The sequence below is a fragment of the Myotis daubentonii genome, chromosome 8 (assembly GCF_963259705.1).
Source record: "Myotis daubentonii chromosome 8, mMyoDau2.1, whole genome shotgun sequence".
Classification (NCBI taxonomy): Eukaryota; Metazoa; Chordata; class Mammalia; order Chiroptera; family Vespertilionidae; genus Myotis; species Myotis daubentonii.
This window is the reverse complement of record NC_081847.1, coordinates 76488796-76516195: the sequence shown is the minus strand read 5'-3', so window position 1 is coordinate 76516195 and position 27400 is coordinate 76488796. Positions and strand designations below refer to the sequence as shown.

General features: G+C 44.2%; 2 protein-coding genes across 7 annotated transcripts in view; one reads left to right on the top strand and one right to left on the bottom strand.

Annotated features, from left to right (window-relative positions):
• Positions 1 to 6068, bottom strand: part of KIAA1328 (KIAA1328 ortholog) — a 173337-nt gene extending 167269 nt beyond the window's left edge. The window contains exon 1 of one of the 3 annotated variants that reach the window (XM_059707184.1): positions 6014 to 6068. The gene's annotated coding sequence lies outside the window, so the exon portion shown is untranslated. Of the gene's footprint in view, positions 1 to 5763; positions 5896 to 6013 lie in introns of those variants that run through there. The other 2 variants (XM_059707182.1, XM_059707183.1) reach the window with 2 other exon arrangements.
• Positions 6069 to 6226: 158 nt separating this feature from the next.
• TPGS2 (tubulin polyglutamylase complex subunit 2) lies at positions 6227 to 23132 on the top strand. 4 transcript variants are annotated; one of them, XM_059707185.1, is made up of 7 exons: positions 6227 to 6561; positions 8973 to 9052; positions 16021 to 16108; positions 18262 to 18390; positions 19473 to 19586; positions 21106 to 21266; positions 22177 to 23132. In XM_059707185.1, exons 1-7 carry the CDS (start codon positions 6372 to 6374, stop codon positions 22408 to 22410), a joined length of 996 nt encoding a protein of 331 aa, XP_059563168.1. In that variant the 5' UTR covers positions 6227 to 6371; the 3' UTR covers positions 22411 to 23132. The 4 variants fall into 4 exon arrangements, with proteins under 4 accessions (XP_059563168.1, XP_059563170.1, XP_059563169.1 ...); XM_059707187.1 differs by lacking the exon at positions 18262 to 18390; XM_059707186.1 differs by lacking the exon at positions 19473 to 19586.
• The last annotated feature ends 4268 nt before the right edge of the window (positions 23133 to 27400 follow it).

The window sequence follows — 27400 nt, the reverse complement described above, 5'->3', positions numbered from 1 at the left end:
TGCTCCAGTTTGCTCATTACTGGAAAACTGAAAAGTTATTTTAGGCATGAATAAATAATTTCAAAATGAGCTTTATCTTTGAAAAACAAACACTGTTTAAGGGCAAGTCAATCATACAAACACAAAGGCATTTTTTATTCTTCGTAGTGCATACGTGAAATGTCCCACGAGGTCCTACTATTTAACAAGTGGAAGAAATTTAAGACAAAAAAGAACTACAGTATTGTTAATTTCAAGAGGAGAAATTTAGAGAGGCTACTAAGATCATAACACTGCTTCAGAAGACAACCATTACAATAAAAAAGTATTCTTTCCAGAAACAAAATTTTACTCAGAACCATATCTAAATTCAGATATCTGTACAGTTTGTTAACACTTGTCAGAAAGAAGCATCTGAACATTTTTTCCAATGACCTAGAACATTCCAAACTTCTCTGTTCTGATAAAATGTTTTCTTTCCAAGATTTCCAGACAAATCAATTATGAGCTATTCCTTCCAGGCAAAGTATAGAGTAAAACAGTAGATTTAATAACATGTTCAAAAAGTCCATGTATTTCAGCTCATGATCAACCTTAGTAATGGAGTCTTTTCAGAAAATGCTGATTAGGTATGCCAAGGATTCCTATAGGAATTTGGGAATGCAGAGATGATGTCTAGTTTGAGCTGCCAGCTGGTTTCTAATAGCTTTCCAGAGCAGCATATACACTCTCACAGCTTCAAGGTTTTGGCTGACAACTAGTGCCCCTAAACTTCAAATTCCCTCAAATCTCAGGGATGGAGCTGGTAGTTTAAGAGGCATGTAAGACAAGAAAGCATACAAAAAATTAGACACAACCACTCCAAGAAAACTGAGAGCAACTAACACAGGAGCAGAGAGAGAATTTATAGATTCACTAACACCCAAGCTATAAAAGACCTTACAAAATGACATTGTGCAGGCTCTATTTGACAGCAAAAACTGATTCTTTAAAAATAAATAAATAAATAAAAATAATAATAATAAAATATATATATATATATATATATATATATATATATATATATATCTGTTGGGACTAGCACACACAGTAGGTGCTCAATACATATTTAACTATTTACTGTTGGAAATAACAATATGGAATAAAGAACCCAGGGGGGGGAAATCCAAGATGATTCAGTATTTGTTCCATATGACACTGTCTTCAATTAGAAGATACACTAATGATGAATGTGCAGACTATTCTCCAAGGATGACCTATGAACTAACATAACTGAGTCCTGGAAAAAAGACTACTACATTTCCATAGATCATTCACAAATAAACTTGCTCACAACGGGAAAAACCAACTACTGGGTGCTCCATTCAGCCGCACCTTGATTTGAAAACTCCACAAGTATATTATAGTTTCCTCTTTGCTCACATCTTAACACCACTTCCTCATCCTTACTGCCAACTAATAACTTTGTTTCCTAAGAAAACAAACAGCCCAGCCGGCTTGGCTAAGTGGCTAAGTGGTTGAGCGTCAACCTATGAACCAGGAGATTGGGGTTCGATTCCCTGTCAGGGAACATGCCTGGATTGTAGGCTTAATCCTCAGTAGGGGGTGTGCGGGAGGCAGCAGATCAATGATTCTCTCTCATCATTATATTTCTATCCCTCTCTCCCTCTTCCTTCCTCTCCCTGAAATCAATAAAAATATGCTTTAAAAAAAGAAAACAAACAAAAAACTGTAGAGACCTTCCACAAGCTTCTATTTGCAGATGACATTATAAAGACGCCACCTCAAAAACTGTTAAAACTACTGAACAAAATCAGTAAAGTTGCAGGATACAAAACCAATATACAAAATTCTACTGCATTTCTATACACTAATAATGAAATGCCACAGAAATTAAGAAAGCAATCCCATTTACAACTGCCTCAAAAAAAAAAAAATACCTAGAAATAAATTTAACCAAGGAGGTGAAAGACCAGTACACTGAAAATTATAAGATGTTGATAAAAGAAATTGAAGACACAAAATAAAAGATATTTCATACTCATGGATTAGAAGAATATTGTTAAAGATATCCATACTATCCAAAGCCATCTATAGATTTAATGCAATCCTTATCAAAATTCCAATGGCATAACAATCCTAAAATTAGTAAAGAACCTCAAAAGACCTCGAATAGCCACAACCTTAAGAAAAAAGAACAAAGCTACAGACATAACACTTTCTGATTTTAAACGATATTACAAAGTTATAATAATCAAAAAGTATGATACTGGCATAAAAACAGAGACAAAAAAAACCCATGATAGCTAGCCCTTCCCAGCTTAATTTTTCTCCATAGCACCCATTATCATATACTAGTATATTTTACTTATTTCATATCACTAAAACGGAAGCACCAAGCAGGTGAAGATTTTCACCTTTTGCTCAGTGTTGTATCTGCAAACATCATAGAATGCCTGGCTCATAGTAAAGAATTAAACAGATATTTAATTTTATGGGGCATTGTCCAAAAAGCTTCAGTGTTATCTTTTTTTCCTTAACTCATTAAAAATATTCAGGTAAAACCCATTAGCTACATCCATGATAATAAATTTGGTTTCAATATAAAAAATGCTAAATAAACTGTCCTTAACAAAATTTTTTTAAAAAAATAAGACTAAACATATTTGAAATTGCCTCCATCCTACCTATCTTTTCTAATCATTTCTAACCTATCTTTATCTTATCTTAAGAACCCAAATATTTACCTTCTTCAAATAGAGATTCCCAAAAAGCATACAGCTTATGGGAAAGTCAAAAAAACAAAATATATAACAAACTCATATAAGACCACTTATTGGGTTCTATATGCCACATTATAATTCTACTTTGGTTTCTTTAGAAGCACCTCAATAAGACATGTACAGCAAATTAGAAAGTATCCTTAATGCTGATATCAAATTGCAGAATTAATGCAGAAGTTAGAAACCCAAGGCAGAAGTGGTAGAGGGGAAACAGCATGTCCATCCTAGATGACCAGGACCTGAAGGAAATAAACGTAGTACTGTCCACTCTACTCTAACTTTTGAGCTTGAATCACTAACCAGCAACATATGTACACATATGTAATTATTACTGACCACATGACTTTCCTGGTTAGTACAGGCATACCTCATTTTATTGCACTTTACTCTATTGTGCTTCACAGATATTGCATTTTTTTTTTTTAACTAACTGAAGGTAAGGGCCTCCTCCAGAAAAAAAGATTACAACTGGCTTTATTGCAATACACAGTGGTCTGGAACTGCACCCACAATATCTCCAAGGTATGCTTGTATATTATTTTAAGAATAAACATTAAGTCTTTGTCTATTTGTAACTGAAAGTCAATGGCAAGCATTATAGATACTGCAAAGTTTTGACCAGGTCTCTTATAGTTCATATTTGTTAATATCAAGTTACTAATACTGTTAATGATAGTACACTTGAGAGCATTTAAGCAATCAAATTTAAACACTGCAGAAACACTAACTTCTGATATTACCAGCAGCTATAACAAAGCAGGAAAAGTTTATGGCTGAAGGGGCGTAATTTTACTTGCAGATTTAACACATAGTTAACATGGCATGTCCATTGTTTACACATTGGGTACAAAGACATACCTTGTACAAAACAGCATTTCTGAATCATACTGTGCAGGAGATGCATAACTCAACATTAAAAAAGAAAAGATGACATTCAGTCACAGATGATCTGTTCTCACATGATGGAAGCATCTAGGATGGGAAATCTCTCAATCACACTTCTCTGTTTAGGGGAAGCACTGAACAATCTTTCCACAGTGAGAAAAGAATTCCAGATTACAGATAAATACTTTTTGGTCTTTTTCTATTGAAAGTTCTACTATAAAGTTTTTGGAGTGGTCAGGGAAGTCTGTGACAAGAAGAGATTATGATACAAAGACACATGACTAAACGAAATGATTCATAACTATTGTTAATGCTTTTTTAGTGAAAATCAGGAACACATTCACATTTGATACTGCTTTTAAGTCCTATGGAAATAGAAAATGAAAATATTTGAGGCTAAATGTTGGGTAGCCTGGGGGAAACAGATGATACTGATAAACTTGCAATCCCTTTCAAATACCTGAATTTCTATAGAATGTAATCACCATCTTTTTCCCCATACAATTTCAATTCTTTATGTTCGATGGGAAGATAGTATTTTATATAAATACTAGAGGCCCAGTGCACGGATTTGTGCACCAGTGGGGGGTCCCTTGGCCTGGCCTGTGGGATTCAGGTTCTCCACATTCCCTGAGGGGTCCTGTATTGCTAGAGGGTGGTTCTCATGTGATGCATCCCAGAATCGGGCTCCTTCCTCTCTGTTTCCGGGTGCATCACCAGAGAAGTGCAGCTGCCAAGTCACTGCAGCTTAGCAGCTCCTGCATCGAGCATCTGCCTCCTGGTGGTCAGTGTGCATCATAGCTACCGGTTGAACGGTCGCTTAGGCATATATAGAGAAAGGTAGAATTTAAGAGAAAAGGGAAGATATGTAACTTCTATATGAAATAGGGAGCAAAAGGACTACACGAATTAAGTGAGAGTAGAGGGTTGCTGAGTCCAAGAACACAGATGCATTTACATACCTAATAACTTAATCAGTACCACTGTAGCAGATTGTCTCCCTTCCCCCCAAAACCATTTACTCTGTATCAGAACGACACCATTGGTCATATGTGGTTATGAATGTGAGTAAACTGAAGAAGCACATTATAAGTTAATAAACTTCAAATATCTCCTCTATCACAAAATTGTCATGGCAGAGGCAGTGTTTCAAAAGACTCATCCCAATTTCCTGACTTCTTAATTCAGCTCAGTTCTCAATGCACATATTCTCTTTGCATCCTTATTGACAAGTGAAGGAAAAATACTTAATTTGCACCGTGCACTGGTGAGCTTTCACCCACAGTGTGTGTACAATACTTTGAGTCTCACTAACCTACCTGTGAGACAAGCGCTAAACACTAAGCACTGAACAGCACGGAATGCAAAAATACGCCTTGTTAATCCTAGTAACTCAAATAAGGGGGGCTGATCATAGAATTTTGTAAGTTTCACTGGGCGCTCAGTGAGATGTGCAAAGAATACACAAAGTTAACAGCTATGCCTCTAACAATGCTATCACCAGTCCAAGCAAACAGAAGAAACCACTCGCCTCCGCAGGCACCCAATGCACTGACTGCCTTGCTTTCGGAGTAACACTCTTCTAAGGAACGCGGAGTCAATGATCAGGACCAAAGCTCAGGCTGTAACCAGGCTACCCCACCCCGGGAAAGAACCACTTATGTCACACATCCCATCACAGCCACTGATGATGCATCTGTGGGGGGAGACCATCACAGGAGTAAAAGCTCTACCCCAAACAATCCAAGAACTTTCCTCCTGCTCCTGGTGACCTGCAAACTATGTGCAGAACCACACGACACCCAGGCCCGATGATGGGCAGCGGATTCCACAGCCAGCGCCACCAGACCGCATCTCCGCGGAAAGCAAGCCCCGCACCTCTAGGAAAATCCCAGAGTGAAAACAAATCGTCACTGACAGGCCTAGAATCCAACAAGATCCTGACATCCTCCTACACAGCGGAGACCACGGACAAGGCTAAGACAAGACAAAAAGGCCCCCTGATCACCTTCCCTCCTCCGCAAGCTGGCTGCGCACAGCTGGCCCGAGGTCACCGAGGGCGGTGTCCCCCTGCCCCAGGCAGGGCACGACCGCAGGCCATCGCCCCAGAGCTCACCGCCTGGGAGGGCCGGGCAACATCTGCACTCAGCCCCACACCTGGAACCCCAGACTGGGGACGCGATCCGGCGCAAGGCCACCTAAGTCCCCCGCCAGGCGAGAAGACCGGCGCCTGGACCGCACGGCCCCGCCCCCGGGGTGAGCGCCGCGCCTCTCCCTCCGCCGAGTTGAGTCCCACGCGACGGTTCCAGATCGCGTCCCCGCCCCGGGAGGGCGCCGGCGCCCCCTGCCAGGCGGGTAAAGGATACAGTCTCGGCTCCAGAACGCCGCGGCGCCGGGGCGGGAGGGGCGCGCCGCGTCCGCCATCTTGAAACAACCGCCACTGCGGGCGTCTGGCCGGAACCGCCCCGCCCCGGACGCCAGGCGCCGTCCCGATTGGCCGCTGGGCGCAGAGCCCCGCCCCCGCCTGCGGGGCTGGACCCGGCGGGGCGGGAGGGTCCGGGCGGAGGCGTCGCCGAGGCCGGGCGGCTCGGAGTGCAGCTCTAGCCAGGGCCGCGGGAACGAGCGCCCCGCGGACCTCCTCTTCGCAGAGCTGCCCGGGCCGCCCCTCGCCGCTGCCGCGGCCTCAGCGCCGAGGACTACAACTCCCGGCATGCCGTGAACGCGATGGCCGAGGCGCGGGGGCGGAGCCCGGCCCTGCGGCGCTCCCCGCTCACCCGCCCCGGCCCCCCGGCTGCCCGGGCCGCGCGCGGAGCGGGCGCGCGAGCCATGGAGGAGCCGCCGCCCCCGGCCCAGCCCGCGGGCTCCTGCAAGCCGCACCTGGAGAAGCTGACCCTGGGGGTCACCCGCATCCTGGGTGAGTGGGGCGGGGAGCCCGGGGTGAGGCGGCGTGCGCTGAAGCACAGTGGCGGCACCACCTGGCACGTCGGTGGGCATCGTTGCGGGGGCTTCCGTTGTTAAGAAGGAAAGGGCGAGCTTTGCAGGGTGTGTAGGGATGCAGAATTGGGAAGCCCGGAGGTTCTCGCACCCGAGGTCGCCCCGCAGGCCCTGCAAAGGTGGGCAAAAACGTGCACGGGAGCAGCAGACTCCTGACATTGCTGAGTTCGGGTCTCCCGAGACGCGTTCTTGGCGGAGGGGGTGTCCCGGAAGCCCTGGATCTCGCTCTGGCGACAGGCAGCTGGGAGAATGCTGCAGCCACCTCCCCGGGCAGCAGCGCCCGGCACTACTGAACGGGCGTGTCCTTTAGCGTGCCTTTGGCTAGCAACCACCGCTGTGTTACTGGGACTACAAAGATGGGGGAAATGAACACATTCAAGTGAAAAAAATCTGAAGACGAGGGCCCCAGAAGTGTGAGAGGAGGTCGGTAATCTATTGTCCTGAAGCAGCACACAGGAGTTGGCGATTGGCCTCACCTGGGAGTTAAGGAATATTTGCCACGCGTGACGCTGGATTTTGCAAGACAAATGGGATTTAGCCAGATAACCAAGAAAGAGAAAGGCAGACTAAGCCCGCTGGATAGCATGACTGGATGTCCTCCCATCACATGTACAATAAAATCCAAATACTGAACCATGACACAGTCAGTCCCTCGTGAGTTTCCCTCATCTGCCTTTCTGATGTCACTGTGCTTTTGCCGTGTTGTACCATAAACACATTAAGCTTTGCAATTTGTGAGACCCGTCACTGAAATTACCTTTTTCTAAATCTCCCTCATTTCATTCAGATCCACCTCCATGAAGCCTTCTCTGATTATATATAACACCCTTCCTTATCACTCTCGTGTCCTTTAGCCTACCTTTTTTTAAAATCCTTATGGCTTTACCACTACTTGGAATTATGTATTTATTTGGTTGCTTTTTAGATTTGTCTGTCTCTTCTGTAATAGAAGTTCATGAGGATAGGAACTGTATTTCCCAGTGCCTAAAGCCGTAAATGAGGTACGAAACACTAAGCTGTGGTTGGGAGAATTAATAAATTTTAGCAATGAAGTTATAGAACTGGGCAAGGAGAAATCTAATGACCACCACCTATATCCTATCTCATTCTCATGCAGACTTCTGCTCTGTTTCATCTTATACTCCTGGGTAGGCAGGTAGGTCTTGCTATTTTACAGGCTTGCTTCATTATTCTCTTTATAAATCTAGGACTTTTTCAGTAAATAAGTTTTCTTTTGATTAATGTTTAATCTACTTAAGTCCAGCTAACTAAATATCCCTTCAGTGAAAAAACCTGAATAATTAAATGACTGTAAACATTTTAAATTCTATTTGTACTTTTAATGTATTCTATTACTCATTTCAAATGTTTGGCAAATTGGTAATAGTTCAAAGCTAAACCTACCTAAGGAATTAAACAACTCTGGTAATTGAATGTACAGTGAATCTAGCCTCCCATTAAACATTCTCTTTATAAATTTAATCAAAGCTCATAATTTCAAGTTAATCACAAATTGAAAATCAATTATATTTTTTCACATTTGTATTTTGTTTTGAAAAGATAATATATTAAGAGGATTTTTTAAAACCAGGTAGCTGAAGTCAATGGTAGGTATGTGGTAAGCAAACTGCCCCCCTCCCCCAAATCTCTTTCCTAAAAATATGAAATAACTTAACAACTGCAATATTTCTGTCCAAAACCAAACATTTAAAAATCCCCAACAAAATACTATCAAACCAAATTCACTAACATTAAAAATATTATATACCCACTGTGATTTAGCCCAGGAATGTGCAGCTTATTGAACATATGAAAATCAATGTAGTGCACCTTGTTAATAGAATAAATGACAAAAACCACATAATCATGTCAGTAGGTGTAGAGAAAGCACTTGACAAAATCCAACACTGTTTTAGTTTAAAAAAAGAAACACTCAAAAAACTAGAAGTTTAAAAAAAGAAACACTCAAAACCCTAGAAGTAAGCTATCTAAGCATCATAAATAATAATTCCCTTTTTACCACTTCTATTCAATATTGTATTGGAGAATCTAGTCAGGACAGTTAGCCAAGAAAATAAAGACATACAAACTGGAAAGAAAGAAATAAACTATTGCTATTGTAGGTGACATGATCTTATATATTTAATAAATCCACAAAAACAAACAAAAGAAACCCTACAATTAAGTGTAAATCTGGCTGTCGCTTTGACCATGATTTTTAAGTCAGGTGCAGTTCATTTTCTCTGATCTGAGCACATTCACCTGTCTGTTATAGAAATGTGTGAGAGCCGGCCAGTAGCAACTCTACAGGCTCTTGTTTTCCTCTTTCAGAATCATCCCCAGGTGTGACCGAGGTGACCATCATAGAAAAGGCGCCTGCTGAACGCCATATGATTTCTTCATGGGAACAAGTAAGTGTTGCTCTGTTCACTTCTCAGCTTCCAATGAAGGTCAGTTTAAGTGCTCTTGAGAAGGAAAGGTTAGGGCAGGAGACCATTCTTATCTCAGTCCATAACTGTCCTCACGGTGAAGTTCACCCTTCTCTCTTTTCTGTTCAGGCCCCTTAACACTCTCTTCCATTCTGTGCCATTTCCCAGCACGGGTCCTCGCCTCTGAGCCTGTCATGTGGAGGCAGTGGAACATTCAGAGTCTATACAGCAAAACTGAAACTCCAGCAAGGAAAGAACAAAGTAAATGTCAATACGCATGCCAGGCAGAACGTGGTTAGTGTGGTAGAGAAGTGCTAACCAGATTAATAGTAGTGCTTCCCAACCCTCCTCAGAACTTTCATTTATTCAACAGATGTTTAAAGCTTTTAAAACGGGCCAGGCATTGTCCTTGGTGCTGAGCCCGGGGAATCAGTGGTAATAAAAAGAGCACAGTTTCTTACCTCTTTACCTTACTAAGACATAGTGTAAATCATTGCAGGTATAATTACAAAGCAGACTGAGCACTGAAAGTGAGGTGAAGAGAGCATTGTCAGAGGCCTGACTTAGTCTGGAGGGTGAGGAAAGTTTTTTCCAAAGAAGTTATGAGGAGCTGTTAGCCAGGCAGGTGAGTTCTGGAAGAAGGGGCTTTCAACCTTGCTGAAGGCTTCGAGATGGATTTATTTTCCAAGAGCATAAAGAAGGTCCATGTGGCTGGAGCACAGGAGAGCAAGGGAGAGAGGTTGACAAGGACCAGGACATGTAAAATTTCTTAGATCATCAGGAGATCGCTCTTTATCTTGGGTGTAAAGGGGAGCCATTGAAATACTTTAAGTGGGGAACTGGGAAGTCAGGAGAAGCCATTGTGGCTAAATAGCAGCAAATGCATTTGAGTAAGGAACAAGAAATTACCCTGTCATGTAATGCAGCGGTCGCCAACTGGTGGTCCGAGACCACTGGTGGTTCGTGAGGTCCGAAAGGTTGGCGACCGCTGGTGTAATGAGTACCTGCTAACACATGTCACATAAGTTATTTTGTTTAATCCTTATAATAACCCTGCAAGATGGGTATTGATAGCTCCTTGTTATACTAGTAGATGAAGGAACTGCGGGTCAGAGAGGTTAAGGAGTTTGTTCTGGGCCACGTAGCTACCAAGTGGCAGAGGCTGAATTTGAACACAGTTGCCTGCCTGTTCGTTCTGCTCTGCCAGACTGCTCCTCTGCCAGTGCACAACACTGTGGCAGCCTTGTCCTCAGCTGCCAAGCAGGTGATGGGTAGATGGGTTCATGTGCATGTGTGCATGTTTGGTCCTTGCAAGCAGGGCTCACCCCTCCCAGGCTGAGCCCGCAGCAGCTCCCCTGGCAGCTGAGTACTGTGGTTGATGTTTCGCTGCATGACCTCAGCTCAGCAGCTCCCCAACCTTTCTCATGCGCTTACTCAGCCCCCACTCCCATTTCTACTCACAACCCATAATAGAAAAGGGAATTCCTGAACAGTGTCTGTCTGTTGAACTCTTACTGGCTGTTCAGTCAGAGCCAGCTGCTGCTGAGGCTGTCTGTGGCTGTGCCAGCCTGGCCTTGTTGACATGGTTTATTACATCCCTCCTGATCTTTTATCAGCTCTTTTGAAGGTTTCTTGACTGATGTCTGCCACTGCAGAGCTTCACAATACATGGGCCCCAGACAAAACGATACGTATAGATTTTCTCATCATGCAGTTTTAGAGGGTATGAGTATACTGCCTCTCCTCTGAGTCTGAAGCAACTCCACCCCCGCCCCAAACTTTCTTACCCCACTCACCAAGGAAAAAGGTTCCAGCTAACCAGGCCTTTCTCCTCTCCTCAGGAGGGAGTTTAAGAATGTATTTGAGAATTCTTCTGGGAATCTCACCCCATCCCTCCACAGCCCATCCAGGTTTTCCTTCCACTGCATGGCTGTCCTCCCCGAATTCCAGCAGATGGACGTGTCCTCATTGCCTCACGTTTGCAGTCACGTTTCAGTGCTCCTCCTGATGGCAACTCTTTTTCTGGCCAACGCTGCAGATGGGCTCATGGAGCGCCTGCCCGTTGTGGACAAAAACCCATGAAACTACTTGGTATGCTCTGGCCCTTTTGTCGGCCTGTTCCTGCGTCTGCTGCCCAGCCCCTTTCCCTGAGAAGTGGCCTCTGAAAAGGAGAGAACAGCAGGTATAGGAGTCCCAGAAGTGGAAAAGGTGAGCAGGAGGCAGTGATGGCCCCTGGCCCTTCGCTTGAGGTGCGCCTTTCTGGGAATCAAGCTGACAGCTCCCCAAACACTAGAGTGGCCCAGATCCTTCAGCTGATGAGACAGTAAAAAGGTATTGTAGACAGCCTCCTTGGGAGAAGAGGACATGGGGAATTGTATGAGTCATCATCAGGGCACACAGATTGCAGTACTGTGGCAATGCCACACTCACTTCAACACTGGGAAGCACTATTCTCCTTTCTTGACTTTCTCCCTAAGTCCTCTCTCTAATCCTAACCCCTCTTCCATTCGCTTTCTGCAAGTTGTCTTCCCCTTTTCACCCCACAAAAAATAAAGACCAGGCATGAACCACAGGGAGCAGTCCTCTGCCATGCGCAGTTTCTTTCCAGGTTGGACAGGAGAGAAATGAAAACGGCAGCACCCCTGCGTTACTGGCCAGGCAGAGAAGCGACCTAAAAGCGGTCCCCTGACAGCCCACTCCAAGGGAAGGGCCTGAAGTGCACTCGGGACCAGCCATAGCCAGCTGCCCGGCAGTAAGGCCTGTGCAAGGAAGCAGCAGAGCCAGAACCAGCAGTGATTTATATGGAAACAACAGTGCAGGCTTAATGTTTCTTATGAACTTGGCTTACTTAACATTTTGTATGGGGTGCGACTACAGTGTTTTGGCCAGGTTCAAGCCTCAGACTAATGAAAGGACAGGGTCCTCTCATTGCCACGTGCAAGTCCCAGCTGGAGGGCAGGGCCCTCCCAGCACAATTATAGCCAACGGCTGTGGTTGTAAGCTTGAACCTATGGTCCAAACACGTAGCCCCACGTGCCTTGTGCTAGAGTTCAGGTGCATGTAGTTGAGTAGGGTTGGAGCTCACAAGAATGCTGTAAACAACGTGATCACGCCCCTACTTTGCCTCGTAGCATCTGCTATAAAATAAAGATACGGCTTGTGGGCGCTGGCGCTGTCTCCTCATCAGGGAGCAGCGTCCCACCGAGACCCAGCTTTCATTCTCTTATCTGTCTTTCCTTAATCCTTTCATCCCCTCTCCCCCCCACTCAGTTTACCTTTGGCCGCAACGATTTTGTGTTTTATATTAATATTGAAATGTATTAAATACTAGATTTAGCTGACTTTTTTTCTATTTTCATGATCTGAATAATTTTTTAAATATTGGCATAAATGCCAATTTTTCTTCTTCATGAAATCAATGCCATAATAAATTTTATAATCGCTGCTACTAGAATTCTTCAGCATAACTTAAAATTTAACAGTGCCACCAGCTCTTCTCAGCTGGGATCTCATAGAATCCAGGTTAGGAAAGGATCATAGGCAGTAGTTTCCTGTGTTCACCACTAGATGGTTCTAGTGACCAAACTCATAGCAGCTGCTGGCCTTTTGAGGTGATAGAAGGCACATGAACTTTGTCAGGACACTGGTCTTTGTGGGCTTCCTGTGCTAGATTGGGGACAGGGAGAAAGGCATTCTGGGTGCATACTTTTCCTCTCTGAAAGCACAGAGGATGTGCAAATCAAAACAACAATGAGGTAGCATCTCACACCTGTCAGAATGGCTGTCATCAACAAAGGACAAGTGCTGGAGAGGATGCAGAGAAAAAGGAATCCTCCTTCACTGCTGGTGGGAATCCATTGATTTTTAGAGAGAGTGGAAGAGAGAGGGAGAGACAGAGAAACATTCATGTGAGAGAGGGCCGGGGACCGAGCTGGCAACCAAGGTACATGCCCTTGACTGGAATGGAACCCGAGACCCTTCAGTCCTAGGGCCGATGCTCTATCCACGGAGCCAAACTGAGCTTTTTAATCCTTTCAGGCACTTTTTGTCTTTTTATTGGAGAATTTAATCCATTTACATTAAAGTAATTATTGATTATGTTTGGACTTACTGCCATTTTGTTCATTGATTTCTGGTTGTTTTATAATTCTTTTGTCCCTTTTTTCTTCTCTTGCTCTCTTCATTTGTGATTTGATTATTTTCTGTAGAGGTATGCTTAGATTGCTTTCCCTTTATTTCTTATATATTTACTATAGGCTTTTTTGTGGTCACCATGAGGTTTACATAAAACAATTTATAACAGTCTATTTTAAGTTGATAATAACTTCAGTTTGAATGTATTCTAAAGCTCTATGTTATTATTTTTACTCTCCCTCCCTGCCGCACATTTTTAAAAAAATCACAATTTATACCTCTATCTTGTGTATCCATTAACAAACTGCTGTAGTTATAGTTATTTTTACTACTTTTGTCTTAACATTTATACTAGATTTATAAGTGATCAACCCAGCACCATAACATTAGATTATTCTGAATTTAATTATATATTTACCTTTGCCTATGAGATTTATACTTTCATATGTTTTTTTGTTACTAATTAGTGCCCTTTCAACTGAAAGACTGATCTAGTGGTGATGAATACCTTTAGCTTTTGCTTCTTTGGAAAGCTTTTGTTTCTCCTTCAATTCTGAAGGACAGCTGTACCAGGTAGAGTGTTCTTGGTTGGCTTTTTTCTCTGGCACTTTGAATATTTTGTGCCACTCTCTTCTGGCCTGTCAAGTTTCTGCCTAAAAATCTCCTGATGGCCTTAATGGGGGTTCTCTTGTTTCTCTTGCTGCTTTTAAGATTTTCTCCTTATCTTTAACTTTTTCATAACTTAATTATAATGTCTGTTTGGATTCATCTTTTTTGGAATTCTGAGCTTCCTGGATTGAGATGTCTGTTTCCTTTCCCTGGTTAGGGAAGTTTCAGTCATTATTTCTTCAAATAGGCTTTCTGCCCCTTTGTCCATCTCTTCTTCTGGGACCCCTATAATACAAAAGGGTCTGCTTGATATTGTCCCATAAGTCCCTTAAACTATCTTTAGTGTTTTCTATTTCTTTTTCTTTTGTCTGATCTCATTGGATGAGTTCCATTAACCTTGTCTTCTAGTTTGCTGATCCTTTCTACCACTTCATCTAGCCTGCTTTTAAAACCCTCCATAGATACTTTTTTTCCCCATTTTATTACTTGTACTCTGCACCTCTGTTATTTCTTTTTGGTACTAATATTTTCTGTTTGTTGAAATTCTCATTTTATTCATGTATTGTTCTCCTGAACTCAATGAGCATTTTATGACCATTATTTTGAGTTCTTATCAGTAAATCACTTCTTTTCATTAAGGTCATTTCCTATTGTTTTTTCTTGTTCTTTCATTTGGAACATATTCTATTTCTTCATTTTCTCGACTCTCTGTTGGTTTCTGTGCATTAGATGAAATAGCCACCTCTTTCAGTCTTGAAGGAGTGGCCTCAGGTAAGGGATGAACCTTATTGTTCAACTCTGTCCTAGCTCTTGGTTTTCTGTCAGATGTATATGATTGTCCAGCCTACTTTGTCCTTATGGCTCCCAGTAGTTGAGGGTGGGCCAAGATCTATCAGTGTCCCAAAGGGGAGGATTTCAGTGAGCACCTAGAAGCAGCTAAATGAAAGCTGCATTTAAAATATGCAAATACTTTGGAAATACTCTTCTGGGTAAGACTGGGAGATAGGCTTGTCTGTTAAGAACTGTTTCTTTGTTTGCTACTATCCCATTAACCTTGTGAAAACAAGCCCTGCTGGCCACCAGATGTGTGCACAACCTCCATTCACAGAGGTACCAACGACCAGGGGTGGGGTAGAGGGAGAGTGTGAATATGGCACCCACTGTCCTCCCCATTTCTAGAGGGGGCTGCAGTTGGCCCTTACATCTTACATGTTGTTAAATTATAAGCCTGATCCTCAGGCTGTACCTTTTAAGATCTACAAATAGGCTTATTTCAAGGAAATGCTGAGCATTTCATTCTGCTGCTTTTGAGCTGTGCTTTGGGATACAGCTAGTTAAGAATTGTTACTCTGTTACAGTTCTGTGGGACCCAGTAATATAAGTCTGGCTGTGCACCAGCACCAGTCAACCAAGGGTGTGTCCTCTGAGCAGCAGCTACAAAAAGCCAGGGTGTCAGACATGCACAGGCTCCTTTCCCAGAGACACCTGCAACCTGGAGTGAGGCAGAAGGAAAGATTAAGGTATCGCCAGCTGGCCTCCCGGTCCCTGGAGAGTCTCCAGTTGGCTCATCTAGATGTGTGTTAAATTGGAAGCCTACTCCTCAGGCAGAAGTTTTTAAGATAAGCCTATAGGCCTCCTTCACCACAAGGCTCTGATTTCAGTCTGTTCTGCACTGGGCCCTGGGAGGATAGCCTTGGGAGTCCGTCTGAGCCCTTCAAGAACTGCCTTGTGAGTCTCCTGTACCCGTTGGCTTTCAGAGCTAGATGCTTTAGGGCATCCTTCTCTCAGGTGCATTCTTAAAAGTTGGGGTGTCAGATGTATGATCCAAACTCTTTGTTCTGCAGGAAGAACCTGGAAGTTACGAGGCACCGCACCAAGGGTGGGTTTTATAGTGAGCTTGTGGTCACCTTTCCTACGTAGTTCTCTGTGAGTTTTTTCACGTTTGCCTGACATGTAGGAATCATTCAGCTAGTTTCTGGATTTCTTTTGAAGGGAGTTATGCAATCTGTAGCTGTACGTTTGGGTGTCTGTGGGAGGAAGTGAGTTGAGGTGCCATTTTGACCCTGGACTCGAATAGAGTTTTGTAGATAATTATCATGTCTTCCTATTGGGGGATCTGAACCACGATAAATAGTGTCCCCCGTTGCCTTGAGGCACAGCCTTGTGCTCTTTCCCAGCCATCACCTTATCTATTCTTATGATTCTAGAAAAATAACTGTGTGCTGCCTGAGGATATCAAGAATTTTTACCTGGTGACCAACGGCTTCCACATGACATGGAGTGTGAAGCTGGATGGTGAGTCAGCCCTGGCTGTAGAGGAACATTCTCCTGCCTGGGAGGGTAGATGAAACAGCTCTGAGGACTTTACAACTTTGGAGTCTTTGAATCTGGATGGTTTTCATGGCTTCTCCTAAAGTGCAGTGCCCAGAAGCTATAACCAAAGCTAAAATACATGTCATTTCTCCACCCCCAACTCCCACGTCAGAGTCTAGCCAGTACTTAACTAGAAGTTTATTTTAGAAGTTTCCTATTGAAATTAGGTGGAGGAAAAAATAATCAGTCCACAAAAATCCTAAGCCAGCTCAAATTTAAAGCCTCTGGGGACTCCCCGCAGAGCAGTCTCCTCAGGGTGAGCTGCAGTGACAGCCTCTGGTGGTCACCAAAGGGCTCCTTCCTTCACTCCCTGCATATGAAGCCCTCAGGGCTCTGATCCCAGGCCAGAGCCTTTCCTTCTCTCCCTCCCATCTCAGCTGAGTCACCAGCTGCTCCACTAAATGTGCCAGGACAGACTTGTGTGCTGCAGATGTGGAAACTCGTGGGAACTCAGAGCGGAGATACAGGTGCTATGTAGCATGAAAGGCAGTGCTGCACATTTAGGTGAAGACTCCAGTAACTTTTCATAGGCTGGGAAACCCTGATCTAGCCATGACTTCCCGTCCCCAGGAGGCCCTCCAGACTCCACCACATTCCCAGTTCTACTTCGTCCTTGGGAAGCACCTTCACCTCTTCATGCTGTCACTGAATGCAGTGCCTCCTCTTGTATAGTAGATCTGCAGAACTGGCCTCCTTCATTGCCTCTGCCTCCTGAGTGCCCTTTTTTGGTGATTCTCAAAGCCTTACTTTTTCTCTCTCACAGATGTGAAGAGGCACTTTTTATAGTTCTCTACTGAGCATTTATCATGAACTTTTAGCTTAAAAAACTTTCCTCAAATGGCCTAGAAACATCCTTGGCACCAGTATCAGAACCCTCCTTTGTAGCATGGCTATGGCCTTTGGGGTGTAGAACAGAGAGAGTGGAAAGTCTAGACTGCCTGTCAGAATCCCTGGCCCACATCATGGAGCTAGGTTAGCCCCTCACAAGCCTGCCTCAGAAAAGCATTTCATGATGCTTTTATGAATGAGTCCCTCTTCATTGGTATAGTACCTTCTCTAATTTCATCCTCCCAACTCATCTTCCTATCTCCATTACCACACCCATTCCACTGGGTAGCTAGTCAGTAACAGAAAAGCCAGTGGAGGCAGCTTCTAATGCCCGCCTCTTTAGTGGTTCTTCTTGAACATTCGTTCCATGGTCTGTACATCAGCTGCTTTATTGCCTCAGCCATTCCAATTTTTTAGCAGTCAAAGATCAAAGTCTTTGTGTGCCATCCCGTGTCCACCGTCTTATATTGCAAGGACTCTATATAATAAGGAAAATAGGTAGCCTGAGTATTTTTTTTTTAATTGAATTTTTTTGAGAGAGCAAGCAAATAGGGGAAAGAGAGACATTGATATTGAGACATCATTTTGAGAGAGAAACATTGATCAGTTTACCTCCAACACCTGCCCTGACCGGGAAGCTAACCTGACACCTTTTTGTATGGGACTACACTGCAACCAACTGAGCCTCACCGGCCAGGGCAGTGTGTATATTTCTTATTTACACCCTAACACAGAAGACAAACCAAGCAAGAAGCCTCTTAAGTTTTCTCACTGAATGAGGAAAAATGAAGTAGAGCAGGAGATGTTTTCCATCGTGAAAGCTCATAACAAGAAGGTAGAAGGGTCAGGTCTATCAACAAAGCTGCTACTCCTTTGGAAAGTACATATAACGTAACGCAAGGGGCAGAAGGAACAGAAACATTGTTAAGTCCTTTGCTCTTCAAACAGGGCTCCTGCCCAGATTTCTCAGTTCCTTTGGAGCATCCCCTTTGTAACTGTCCTTCAGTGCTCTGCCCTGCCACGTGCAGTGGGGACTCTTCACCTGTGGCCCCGGTTGATTTTTTTTACATGAAAGGTTGGTGCTTTGGAGCATGTTGTGCATTGATTCTCTTCTTTCCACTCTCCATCAGCTTCCTCAGGCCTAGGATCAAACAGTAGGTGGGCTTGGGTTACCTAATCAGAAGCCCTACTGACAACCATGGTCACTAAGGTTTTCCTCCATGTAATTCTTTATAATATTCCTATAGAGCACACCATCCCATTGGGCAACATGGCAATTAATAGTATCACAAAACTGACTCAACTCAACCAGTCTTCCATGTACTCACTTCCTAATGCACCAACTCTGGCTGACCTGGAGGACGATACACAAGAAGGTACAAACTTCTGCTCTGAATTAGAAGTTAACCTGCTTCTTTCCCTTTTATAATGTACTACAGCAGTGGTTCTCAACCTTCTGGCCCTTTAAATACAGTTCCTCATGTTGTGACCCAATCATAAAATTATTTTCGTTGCTACTTCATAACTGTAATGTTGCTACTGTTATGAATCGTAATGTAAATATCTGATATGCAGGATGGTCTTAGGCAACCCCTGTGAAAGGGTCGTTCGACCACCAAAGGGGTCGCAACCCACAGGTTGAGAACCGCTGTACTAGAGGCCTGATGCACGAAATTCGTGCAAGGGGCTCGGCCCTCACAGCCCTGCCTGCCTCGGCCAGCCCTCACAGGCCCGGGTCTAGACAACTGTTCTGCTGTTTGGTCTAATTAGCATATTAGCTCTTTATTACATAGGATATGTAAATATTATATTTATATACTTTGTTTGATCTAATCTCTCCTAGGTTAGTAAACTGCACCCCTGTCACTAATACTAATCTTTATTGCATATTAGCTGTAGTGACAGAAAAGAAGGTTTCTGATGCTTGCATTTCTAAGAATATCTTTTTTTATGTTATTTCATAATATTTGATTTCTAGGTAGGTATTTCTAATTCAAGCCAGACCTAGCATTAATTATAACATAATAACATAATAACATAATTAAATATTATATACATTTTAAACTGAGAAAAGGGATTCTAATCAAAAGATCATAAAATGCTATATAAAAGGGGAAAGCAGTTGCCTGAGGAAAAGAAAAAGGTTAGGTCAACATCGGGTCATTCAAATCTCTCTGCCTTTATGGAGTTCCACTCCCAAGAAGTTGAGTTCATTCTCCTTCTGCCACCTTCACCCAGATTCGTGGCACTGTTGGTGATAAGGGAGCCCAGACAAAAGGCCTGGACCATGGATAAGGTCTGGGTATTTAGAGTATAGAATTCATTTGTCCAAATCTGGAAAATATTTAAGGCTATGTCTGCGAGAAGGCTTTTTACCCCGTTTTTGCATGCGAGCAAAGCTGGATGCATAAGTGTGTGCTTGAGTTGAGTATGTTTGAACATCACCATTACCTTGCAGCCAGTGAGAACCAGCCAGAGAAGCCCCACTTTGACTCTCGCAGTGTGATATTTGAGCTGGACCCTTGCAACGGGAATGGGAAGGTTTGCCTTGTCTACAAAAAAGGGAAACCAGGTAGGAATAATTGATAAGCATGGTCTGTGGTTTGGGGACAGCCCTGGCTGACCTTGCTCTACAGTCACCACACAAAAGGCGCACTCCTTCCTGATCTCCTGACATACCACCGGGCTCATATAGGTGCCAAGACCTCTCTGAGCACCCCTCTCTGTGCCCATTACTAGTCTTTTTAAGCTATCATCATTTGTGCCTTATTGCAAAATAATGGGATTAGGGTAATAAGTGAATAATACTAGAAGAATTCATTCTATTTATAGCTCCTCCAGCAGGCTCATGTGTTAGAAAAGCATTTAGGAGAAACATGGTCTTTCTTCAGTGCTTCATTATGTCGCCCAGTTAACAGCAATAAAAACCTGAATTACTAGACTTCAGTTTAAGCACAGATAGGAAGTCAGGAGAAAATGGCTCTGGCCTTGAGCAGGGCTACTACCTGGCAGCTACCAGCAGTTCAGGCCCTGCCTGGGGGCAGTGAACAGAGCGGGACAAGGCCCAGCCTCCTTCCAGGCTCTCTGCCTGGTCTGGAGAGAAGACACACAGGACTTACCTAACTTTGGGGAAGGAGAGAGGTCTTCACCTGAGGGATCTTTGTGAAAGGCCTTTGAGCTGCCTCTGACATAGGGTAGGAATGAGATACGAGGTGGGGCTAAAGGGTTTGCTGGCAAAAGAGGCATCCAAGCAAAGAGACTAGTGAAAGCCATGTCATAGGAAAGAGCAGCTGATTTGGGGGGAATGACAAGGAATTCTCCCCAAACTCCCATGGTTCGTCCTGTCGATAAAGAGGAGATGAAGCCAGAGGCCGGTGGTTCCCTTTCGAGTGGAGTTCTGAAAGCCAGATGAAGGAGTTTGGATGTAACGTAGAAGAAAGTAGGACCTCGAGGATGTTCTCCAGGAGAATGGCGGGATTCAGATGAAAATGTACGTGACCATAAGCAGTTTGGGAAGAGGAAGAGCCTGGAGGCCACGTAGGGAGATGTGGCAGCCATTAGACGGGAGATGAACTAGGGGGGCCGGCCAGTTGTAAGAGTGGCAGCTGAGAAGCGGGTGTGAGGCGGGCCCTGGCACAACAGTGCCTGCTTCTGCCCAACCAGGATGTCCCGGAAGCACAGGCAGGTTCCCAGGAGAGGGAGCTGGTCCAAGGTGGCTTCCCACAGCACTGTAACTCTTGACAGAGGTCTTCAGAAGCCAGAGCGATTTCGGATTCCTCTCCCTCAGGAAAGCTGAGACTGCCGTGTGTACCCCCTGGGGAGGGGAATGCTGTTTCCACCCGGAAAAGCAGCGCTGCTGAGATAGCCGGATGCACACGTGGCAGAAGCCCCCGTCCATTGATCAGGAAGCCGAAGGGCACCAAAGAAACCAGCCGGCAGTGGTTAGCCACTGGAGAATGGGACTGGGAGGTTCGAAGGAAAAAAAGGAACTTTTACTATCGGAATTTTTTTTAAATCATGAGTATATATTGACTTTGGATAAAAGGAAAAATGCTAAGCTGTCCCTTCATTTCTGTCCTTTGCTATTTCAGCATTAGCGCAAGACACTGAGATCTGGTTCCTGGACAGAGCACTGTACTGGCATTTCCTCACAGATACCTTTACCGCCTATTACCGCCTGCTCCTCACGCACCTGGGCCTGCCCCAGTGGCAGTACGCCTTCACCAGCTATGGCATCAGCCCACAGGCCAAGGTAAGGACCACCTGTCCACTCAAACTGTAGAATGTATCAGAGTCTTCTGAGGAAAGACCTGAATGCAGACTCCCAGCTTTCCCGTCTGATTGAGGAATCCGGGGTGGAGCCCAGGGATCTGCACTTTCAATAAGTGAGGCAGGTGATCCCACCCCACTTTATACCAATCTAGGTCAGTGGTTCCCGAATTGGCTGATCCTCAGAGTCGCTGGGGAGTTTTTCTCTAATCAAATGTTATCAGGCCTTCGCTCTGATTGTGGGTTTTGATGGGCGGCACACACACAGGAAGGTGAAAAGTCGCCTCTTACTTTCCAGTTCCCAGCTTCCAGTGCACCTCCCCACAGGCAGCCACTTTTGGAGTTTCTTGTGTGCCCTTACCAAGACACTCATGCATGTGGTTTTGGTTCCTTTTTTCTCAATCACGAGTGCAGAAATGGTGTTCACATTTGTGTGTACCTTCTTTTCACTTAGCACTCCGTCTTGGAACTCATTCCCTGTCAGTACATAGAGAGCTGTCCTCAATGACAGAATTCCAGAGTATGGGTGCGCCTCCTTTACCTTACAGAGCCTGCCAAACCTACCTGATGAGCAGTGGCTGGTTTGAGGGCAGAACACGTAGGACTCTGTCCCCTGGATTTGAGACCCAGCATCCCAGGCTCAGAACAGAAGGAAGGAAATTTACCCAGATTTGTAGTCCTCCTACTGCATTTACTTGAAAGGTTCTGAGACCTCATGGAGCAATGTGTGTGTCATCACGTTCACAGGAAGTCTAATAGAATTTCGAGGACTTTTTCATAAAACCTTACTCTTTGCTTCATCTCTCTGGCTCTCTTCCCTGTATCCCCACTGAATAGCATAAACAAGTGCATTTCTCCTTTGATTGTGACCCTCTCTCCATTCTGCCTTCCAGCAATGGTTCAACATGTATAAGCCCATCACCTACAACACGAGCCTGCTCACTGAAGAGACTGACTCCTTTGTGAACAAGCTGGATCCCAGCAAAGTGTTCAAGAGTAAGAACAAGATCTTAATCCCCAAAAAGAAAGGGCCTGTTCCATCTGCAGGCAGCCAGAAAGGGCCCTCGGGTCCTCCCTCCACCCCTCCCACCCCTAAGTCCTCCTCTGGAAACCCTGTGCGGAAATGAGTCCCCTTCCCTCAGCTCCCTGCAGCCCCACAGCGATGATTTCCATGCATAGATACCCAGGGGGGCCCAAGCCTGAGGGCCTCCTCCCATCTGAGTGACCAAACCCCAGGCCTCTTACTCCCATGAATTAGCCAGGAGTTGGAAGGGCATACTCAGGTCTCCCCGAGAGACCTCCTCTCATGCCACCCCTACCTCCAGAAGCTGTGCAAAATTTTAGATCTTGTTTAAAGTAGCCTAATAGATCTGTTCAGAGGTTCCTCTCTTCCCAGCAGCAGCCCCCCAGCAGTAACTGAGGAGTGCCCCAAAGAAGCCGCTGGTTTAGAATCACGAGGCATTAGAACTGCAATGTTCTGTTGGTAGCCACTAATCACATGTCGCTATTTAAATCTAAGTTATACTACAAATCCTTGTCCTTATTATGTATCTTGCATTATAGCCACACTTTGAATATTCATGTGTCTAGTGGATTCCACATGGACAGCGCAGAGATAATGGGGCATTTCTATCACCACAGAAAATTCTATTGGACTGCACCCCATTAGAATCTTGCCACTGTTCTTCCTCAGTTCAAAATATTTGTTAGAGAATGTTGATACCTTAATTTGATGATTATAACGTTCCACGGACACTCTTGAAAATATAATTGTATGTTCTTTATATTCTTCACCACAAATCTGCATATTTTTTTCAGGTTTTTTTTTAAATAAAGTTTCTTGCTTCCAGTTTTGTGTTGTAATGTTTGCGCTTTTGCCAAAATTACCTTTCTCTAAAGGAGAGGTGAGTCTGCTGTCCTCCAGCCATTTAAAACAAACTCCCGAGAGTTGCTTTGCAGGGACAGCTCAGTCACTGCTGACATGAGCCCAGTGCAAGCACAGAGGGGAGGTCTCTGGTTCACAATCAGGAAACAGTCCTATTAAAGGTACTAAAATGTTTTTCCTTTCTTCCCTGGCCTCTAGCAGCTTGTTATGGTGGTTTTTGCTAGTTAATGCTATTCTAAGTAAAATTAAAATTTTAAATTATTAGCATTAATTTTATCATTCATCTTTATTTTATCTAACTCCAGTTTTAGCTGCAAATATAAAACATTTAACTCATGCAGAACAACCAAAATTACATAATTTGTATTTCATACTTATGTATACATACTGTGGGCATATGTATTCTTACCAGAACTGTGGAAACACTGCATAAAACTAGCTCAAATGTTATCATTTCACTTCTTGATATGTACACATTCTATCAACACTTTCAACTTACTGATGAATAAGGAAGTTCTGAAAGAAAAAGAAACTATGTTTTCCTTTTCTTCTGTGTCATCATTTTTCAGCATAAGTGGTTGGCTGATACTACCATGAGTAAGAAAGAATATGTTAGGGTTCCGTGGTCATTCATGCTGCTTAGAATACCATTACCTTCTTTTCTGCAATTGAACCAATTCTGCTCAAATGGAAAGTAAGGTCTTTTGGGGCTCAGCGCCCCCACACAATAGGCTTGTATTCATGACAGGCTTACCTTGTACTCTGAATCTCTGAACACTCCCATCCGGTGGGCCCACAGGAATTCTCTGCTCATAGGCATCTCAGAGCTGTAAGTGAACGACAGTAAGAAGGGTGGACACATGTATTGCACGCATCTCCTCTGCTCAGGTGTGTGCTCCTTTGCTTCATCAGACTTCACTTAAAACACACAAATTCAAAGATAAAATTAAATACTACAAAACAGTGACAGGAGACCATTAAACCAGGTACTGAGGCCCTTCTGAGTGTGATGCCCACCCAGGAAGCTGGCCCTGGAGGAGGAGGGGAGCGTCCCAGAGAAAGGTTCAGACCGAGTATATGTTGAGTGGGTCACACTGAAATGTGAGGTTGATGTTTTGAAAGTAGAGTGATTAAAATGGCAATAGGCTCTACTATAAAGCAACTGTACCTCAAAATACATCATCCTGGAATCAAAAACGAGACCGAATGGCAAAATGCCTCTGGAGAGAAGAGTGCAGATTTGCCAGCACCCAACATCACAGAATTCTCCTTTGAGGACAAGAATTTCCAAGCTCAGAACTCGGTGTAGGCAGGGAGTAGACGTCCTTGCTCAGACACTGAAGTTCCTGGTGGAGCAAATGGCAGTTTAAAGCAATTTTATACACACATTTCACACAAACCTCCTAGATTTAAAATGAATAAACAGCAACAAAGCACAGACAAAGGTGTGTTCTCTCAAACCTGGGTGACTAAGCACAGGTAGACATTGAAACTTAAAATTTTTTCCTTGTCTCTAGTCACCATAGTGTTCAGCAGTCACATATAGTGACTGCCATACTGAACAGCGTGTGCACAGAACACCCAGCAATGCAGAAAGCTCTATGTGGGCAGCCCTCTCAGACCCCATGTGGCTTTTTTTCACATTACAGTTCCCAGAATAGTTCTGCAACGCCTTTTTATAGGATACTATTCTCAACAAAGAACAGAGACATTTACTTAATTTAAGACACCCCTCTTCTAGGACACAGCATCCTTTCCTACTTTATATATGCTTACAATATATAGGGAAACCCAGGGGTGAGTCAGCACGCCACTGCTCACCTTGGAAAGGGGCCTGGCTGCAGGGTGGGCTGCACCAGGGCCTGGGCTCTGCCCCACGTCAGTCATAGGCAACAAAGCAGCTCAGCCTCTAGGCCTCTCCGCAGTCTCCAGCGTGGGAAGCTGGGAGAAGTGAAGGAGCAGGTTTTCTGCATCTTCAAGCAGCTCATCTCTGCCCTCCCAGGGACCATGTGGGGCTGGCGGAGCACACCCTCCAGAGCTCAGGAATGATCACTCTAGAAAGGACATTTCTCCGCACCTGTTAGTAAGTTACCTTTTCCTTTTTTCACGGCCTAAAGACTGGCGAAGAATACCTTGTAGACTAACCAAGACAGGAACACAAACAGCCCTCAGAAAGTTCAAATCCAACGAAGAGAGAGGCCTCATCCCTCAAGCAAAAGCTGCAAGGGACAGACGATTGACAAAATTAAGATGGAAAAGCAGCTCACCTTGACCAAGTCGCCTTGTACACGAGGCCATCCCTCGCGATACAGGTGGAGGTACAGACTGCTCTTCGGGTGCGTTTAAGTGCCTGGTTCCTGAGGCACATCTCCTTCAGGTGGCTCTGGCCCACGACCCCTGGAACAGAGCTGGGATTCTAGAATGTAGGCTTATTGAGCAACTTAATTACTGCCTTCACAACTCGTGTTTCAGGCCATTTAAAAACAGGAACTCTGCCCTAACTGGTTTGGCTCAGTGGATAGAGCTTCAGCCTGCGGACTCAAGGGTCCTGGGTTCGATCCCAGTCAAGGGCATGTACCTTGGTTGCAGGCACATCCCCAGTAGGGGGTGTGCAGGAGGCAGCAGCTGATTGATGTTTCTCTCTCGTTGATGTTTCTAACTCTCTATCCCTCTCCCTTCCTCTCTGTAAAAAAAAAAAAAAAAATCAATAAAATATATTTTAAAAATAAAAACAAAAACAGGAACTCACCATCAATATTATTATGTCAATTCCCAAAGAAACCCAAACGCAGGCATCTTTAACAGAAAAGTATTTGTCTTTCTTTACCAGCAGTAATTTCAACCCAAATTAAGAATTAGGCACAAAGATATTTGTGGGGATAACCAGCAAGATTGGCAATGGCATCTCACAAGTATAAGGTACCATTCACTTCAATGCTTCTTTTAAAGAAATTTAACTTCCTGAGTCAAACAACACTAATAGAGGAAGCCTGAGTGAGTGGCAGCAAGAGAGAGGCAATGAGCAACAGGAAAAATCCTTCAGTTTCACTAAAAAGTACTAAACCAAGTTCCCAATGAAAAGAGACCCTCTTTACGTTTGGTGTAACCAAGAACTTCGTTTTTAGCTTGCTTGCTTCCCCTCAGGATTTTTTAATTTTAAAGATAAAACTAACATTAGATTTTTTCAGTCACTTCCTTCCAAATGTGACTTTTATTCTAAAGCAGGGGTGGGGAACCTCCGGCCCTTGGGCCTTAACATCATTTGGCCTGGCCCTGCCAAGGCAACCACAGGCAGGACTCAAAATTCAATAAATCTAGGAGCTTTTTTCATAGCAACATAGATTTATATCAAGTAAATTATATTAAGCGAATGATGTTATAAATATACAAGTGGCCCTTGACAGAAAAAAGGGTCCCACCCCTGTTTTAAAGCAATAATTCAGCAGAATACCTAGGGTCCCTATAAGGGCATCAAAGTACTTGTTCATTAAACAGTGCAAGAGAAATGCAGCTTCCTTTTGTTCGTACATCATGATCCCAGTGACACAGGTATTCTGTGTCTTCATCCAATTCCAAAGCAAATAAACACAAACCACTAAACCATATTCAGAATATAACACGTTATTTACAACCATAAGGAAACAAACATTAACACCCAATACCTTGTAATGAAGTGATTAAGTAAACTCAATTGTCTGTAACATGCAGACCTAACTCGTGCAGGTCCCGGGCTGTCCTGGGGTGCTCACACGCACCACGTATGACAGACACCTGCTGGAAAGAGCCCCCTGTGGCTCAGTGAGTGGGGGTGCAGAAAAGGGAGACACAGACACAGAGGCATGTGGGGTGAATCAATGATCTTTGGCTCTTCAGACAACACAGCTGAGATTGTCTATAAATCACATCGGCCCAGACTCAGGAATAGAGTCACAGAGGTGTTGAAATTAAGGCAAAGGTAGCATTAGTGACCCGACTATCTTTCAACCCCCCAACTACCTGCTGCAGGGGGTTTACCTTTCCCTGCTTTCTGAGGCAGAGGCTCTTCACAGGAGCCATGCAACCTTGGACGGAGGGACTTCTGGGAAGGGCTCAGCTACCACCTGGGCAGCAGCCCCTTCAGCGTGGCTCTGCCATTGCCAGGAGCTCCCCACGGCGCCTCCCACTCCGGACACCTTGTCTTCTGATGACGGGTCCTTGAGTGCCCAGGCCTCCATTTGTCATTCTCTGCACTC